Below are 5,000 nucleotides of genomic sequence, written 5' to 3'. Positions count from 1 at the left end.
ACACAAACTCTTTGCCACGGAGATAATAATCAAACCTGGAGATGGAGAAAACGACCGCAAGACATTCACGCTCGATGGTGGAGTATCTCTTCTCACGATCCAGAAGTTTCCTACTGGCATATGCGACGGGATGTGGGCATTCATCGTGATACTGGAGTAAAACAGCCCCCAGACCATAAAGAGAGGCATCGGTCCTAAGGACGAAAGTCAGCTTAGGATCGGGCAACCGCAAGATGGGTTGAGAAGATATGGCAGCTTTCAAATGGCAGAAACGGTCCAAGAGGTCTTCGGTCCAGGGGAGAGGTTCAGGGCTAGTCTTCCGTAGTAGATCAGATAAGGGGCCGGTGTAGTCGAAGGCCTGAGGAATAAACAACTTATAAAAGGAGATCAGACCAAGGAAGGTCCTAAGTAACTTCTTACTGGTTGGTGGAGGAATGCGGGTTATAGCCTCAATCTTGGTATGTTGAGGTTTTAAAGAGGTTCCATCTAAAATAAAGCCAAGGTATTTGATGGAAGAAACTCCAAATCTACACTTCGAAGGCTTGACAGTCAGATGGTGGTCCCGTAGCCGTTCGAAGACTCGATGTAGAGCTACGAGATGTCGATCCCAGCTTTTGGAAAAAACAAAGACGTTGTCAAAATAGAAGCACACATTTGATAAATTATCTAATACTAGTCTCATCAGGCGGATGTATGTAGCAAATGCCCTTACCAGACCAAAGGGCATTCGGCAGAATTCCATCAAACCTAGATGAGTGGGAAAGGACGTTAGGGCTTTGGCTTTGTCTGAAAGAGGTACTTGGTAATATGCCTTGCAGAGGTCCAGTTCACTAAAGTACCTAGCCCCAGAGAATTTGTACAAATCTTCTTCCATGCTGCAGGTTGGTTCAGCATGGAATACTGTGACAGAGTTTAGTTGGCGATAGTCTATGGCCATCCTATAGGATCCATCAGTTTTTCTTACCATGACGACAGGCGAAGAATGAGGAGAGGAGGATCGTTGGATAATCCCTTGACGGAAGAGGGTTTCAACTTCTTTCTCGAAGACAGGTCTAAGGTGGATTGGCACTGGGTACACTTTGGCTTGTACTCGGTCAGTAGTGGTAAGTTGTATATCATGAGTTATAGTGGATGTACATCCGGGCTCGTCGGAGAAAACATCTTTATACTCACCCATTAGAATCTGAAGTTGGACTAGCTGATCCGGGGCGAGTTGTCCCACTTCAGGTTTATCAGTTGAAGGGGAGAGGATTATGCCGTCAGGTGTCAAAGGCAACTGTGAAAGAAGATCACACGGATCCCCTTCATCGACGATGGATACCTTCTCTTTCCCTGGGGCGGAAAGCTCTTCTATGGCGGAAATCTCATCCATCAGTTCCAATTGCTGCACCTGGGCCCTGCGGTGATATCTTTTTAAAATGTTAGCATGGTAAAGTCTATGTCCTCGAGGGGTCTCTATTACGTAATTCGCTTCACCACGTCTCTCCAATACGTTGTAGGGTCCATTCCAAGTGACAAGGAGTTTACTTGTATCACTAGGCAGGAGTACTAGAACTTCATCACCTGGTTTAAATTGACGGTTTTGAGACTTCAGATCGAAGTACGCCTTGTACCGGGAACTGCTGATGTCGGCTTGTTGCGCAGCCATTTGAGAACATTCTGCCAGCTTCTCCTGTAGTTCTATTACATATTGGAAACTGGACCTCTCTTCCTCGTGGAGGGTACGGTTTTCCCACAGATCTCTTAAAACTGTGAGTGGGCCTCTAACAGACCGACCGTACAACAACTCGAAGGCTGAAAACCCTGTCCTGTCGCTCGGGAGTTCTCTGAGGGCAAACAAAGTTGGTATTAGATACCTGTGCCATTCACGGGGCTTCTCAGCACACAATTTACGAAGAATAGCCTTCAAGGGGCCATGTAGTCTCTCAATCCTTCCATTTCCACTAGGATGGAAGGGAGTGGTGAAGATAGGTTTCACGCCCAACATTCGGTGGAGTTCCTTCATTAAATTAGACGTGAATTGGGTACCTCTGTCTGAAAGTATTTCCCGGGGAATACCAACTCTCGAGAAAATAGTTAACAAGGCCTCAGCGACCGAAATAGAGTCTATATCTTTTAAGGGAACTGCTTCAGGAAATCCAGTGGCAAAATCTATCAAGGTAAGAATGTACCTGTGTCCATCGGAAGATGCTGGAGAAAGAGGTCCAACCAAGTCTATGGCAACACGGGCGAAAGGTTCAGTGACGATGGGCATGGGTTGTAATGGGACTGGTGGTACTCGTCCCTTCGCTGAGAAGCGTTGACATTTGTCACAAGACCGACAGAAGGTTCTGATGTCGGTTCCCATACCAGGCCAGTAAAATTGTTCTGCTACCTTTAATTCCGTCTTCCGGTGAGAAAAGTGTCCAGCTAAAGGGCTCTCATGAGCAATGGAGAGGATAACAGGGCGACAATCACGGGGAACAACCAATGTAGACTTTCCTACCTTATCAGGGCGATTAGAAGTTAAACATTTCCGATAGAGGAGACCGTCCGTCTTGACAAACTGGTAAGTAGACCCGTTCCTCGTTCGTTCTATTTCTCCCGAGGCTGCTTTTGCTCTAGCGGCAGAGAGTGTCTCACACGAGGACTGGAGTAGACTGAAGTTGTCGGGCGTCACCGAGAGAGGTTGTAGGGCAGGCAGAGCTAAGGGGTGAATCCGTTTCATTTTGCCGGCTCGGGTCTGGACTGCACATACCAGGTGCTTGGGAGAGGGCGTAGCAGTTTGTGTCGGGCGTGGAATTGCGGAGTCATCAGCTGGAGAGGAACATTCAGATATATTAGGATCTTTAACGCCTGGAACGTTACCAATTAAGACACTAGCAAATTTGATGGGTGCTCTGACGACGTCGGTCCATCCCTCGAAATAAGGACATCTAAGGTAACAAGAAACCAGAGGAAAGGCATCTACTCGGCCCAAGTAGTCGGCAACATAGACTTTCTTGCAACTCGGGACATCTATATCTGGTAGCATCTCATCTGATACGACTACGCAGGAACAGCCGGTGTCCCGGATTATAGTAGACACCCAGGCCCCATTGATGGTACCAGAGGCCTGGAAATGAGGGACTGTTCTATCAGACAGGCAAAACCCTACCTTATATGGCTGCGTAGTTGACGTGCCTTCTTTGAAAGTGCGGGGATTCCTAGGGCAACGAGGCCGAATGTGTCCAATTTCTCCACAACCGTGACATGTCAAAGGTGGAGGGTCCTTTCGGCCGCTAGACGGATTCGGGGTCGCCGTGGTTACCTTAGGCGGCTTAGGTGGTCTAGAGAACTTCTTTGCATTTGGAATCGAGGTTCGAGGAAGATTAGGGTGGGCTGACGTCCAATCGTCAGCCAAACGAATGGCCTCAGTTAACGTAGAGGGTCGTCGTTCCTTGATGAAAGCACGCAAGTCTGGATGGAGGGAAGACAAAAACTGGTCAAGTATCATAAAGTCTTTCAAATCATTGAAAGTATTCCCTACCTCTGAGGAATCTAACCACGCCTGGAATAGTCTGGTTAGTTGAAATGAGAACTGAAGAAAAGTTTCTCCTGGAGAAATCTTGGCATTCCGAAAGTCTACGCGGTAACCATCAGGAGTCTTGTTAAAACCTGACAATAAAGCTTTCTTCAGTAGCTCATAGTTCTTAGTTATCTCTGGGGAGAGAGATATGTACATATCAGCTGCCTTTCCCGTAAGTAAGGTACCCAGTCTCACGGCATAGCTGTCTGAACTCAGCTTAAGTAGTTCTGCAATTCTCTCAAAACGGTTAAGGTAAGAGGCAATATCTTCCCCCTCTTGTAATAGAGGGAGCTGGGGACGACTTACCGAATCATGTGGAGTCGCGGTAGGTTGCTTTGTCGCCGTGATACGAGCTAGCTCTAGCTCCTTTTCCGCTTCAATCTTGGCCTTTTCCTTCTCTGCTTCAATCTTGGCCTTTTCCTTCTCTGCTTCAATCTTGGCCTTCTCCTTCTCTGCTTCAATCTTGGCCTTCTCCTTCTCTGCTTCAATTTCAGCCAAGCGGATCTTATGCTCATTTTCCTCCTTCTTGGCTCGTCGCTCTTTTTCACGTTCTTCTCGTTCAATCGCTTGTTGTTCGACGACGTATTTGTCGATATCTCCTCCTGTGAGGCCTAAAGCTATAGCCTGTTCCTTAAGCTCCTGAACAGATATCATATTGACGAGAATAAGTAACGAATAAGGCACAAGTCAATGATTATGATACAAGACAAACAAGATACGTGTTAACGAACAAGAGAAAAAGATACGTGTCAATGAATAAAACAAATAAGATACGTGTCAACGACTAAAGACAAACTGCACAACCAAGGGACATAAATGCATCAAACAAATACAAGCTGTAAGACAAGAAACATTACTCGCTTAAAGCAAATGGAACAATTTTACCCACTTCAAAACGCCACAACGTAATGTACGTATTAATACACACGTAAACAGCTATGAAACAATCAAAACCTCAAAGCACAAGAGGACTCACTTCCGGGCCACAGACAGTGAGTGCGCGTTCAAAGCGACTTAGAGCCCAGCAAACACTTGTAGCACCAATCCTGGCAAGGTCGCCAGAAATGTGAGGGCGAACGAGGAACTATGTTCTCTCGGCCCTGAAAAGTAATACCAGTTCGGGTGCTACTGGATCTGCTGGGGCTTTAATCAAACATCAAAAGGAATCAATGGATTTAAAAGAGTTAACGAATACAATAAACCATCAAAGTGTACAATACAATGTTGTAGAATGGGAACATCTAATACGAGGTGCTCAACACCTCCGTATCGTAACAACAGTAGCGATGTCCGGGTGCGTATGGACGAACCGTTCCGGCCCAATCGGATGCGGCGTGTCTTGAGAACAGCAAAGGTGAGAAGACCCGACGTCGAGTAGCCTGCGACTGGAGTAATGAAGACTTGGGATTGGCGTGGCAGTGGGTAGTCTTCGCAGGACGTCTTCTGACCAAGT

The 5,000-nt window shown here is 46.7% G+C and overlaps 2 protein-coding genes across 2 annotated transcripts in view; both read right to left on the bottom strand.

Moving 5' to 3' along the window:
* Positions 1 to 347, bottom strand: part of LOC143027477 (uncharacterized) — a 1,111-nt gene extending 764 nt beyond the window's left edge. Inside the window, exon 1 of the mRNA XM_076188763.1 lies at positions 36 to 347. Coding sequence (XP_076044878.1) covers positions 36 to 189 — 154 coding nt within the window. The 5' untranslated portion in view covers positions 190 to 347. The remainder of the gene's footprint in view (positions 1 to 35) is intronic.
* Positions 348 to 527: 180 nt separating this feature from the next.
* On the bottom strand, positions 528 to 4,201 carry LOC143027363 (uncharacterized). Its single transcript, XM_076188643.1, has 3 exons — positions 4,016 to 4,201; positions 713 to 3,838; positions 528 to 611 (listed from the first exon to the last, which is right to left on the bottom strand). Exons 1-3 carry the CDS (start codon positions 4,199 to 4,201, stop codon positions 528 to 530), a joined length of 3,396 nt encoding a protein of 1,131 aa, XP_076044758.1.
* Between the last annotated feature and the right edge of the window lie 799 nt (positions 4,202 to 5,000).

This window comes from Oratosquilla oratoria, chromosome 8 (assembly GCF_046742065.1).
Source record: "Oratosquilla oratoria isolate Oo_2021 chromosome 8, ASM4674206v1, whole genome shotgun sequence".
Classification (NCBI taxonomy): domain Eukaryota; kingdom Metazoa; phylum Arthropoda; class Malacostraca; order Stomatopoda; family Squillidae; genus Oratosquilla; species Oratosquilla oratoria.
The sequence above is the reverse complement of the archived record's forward strand: the minus strand, read 5'-3'. Positions and strand labels throughout refer to the sequence as shown.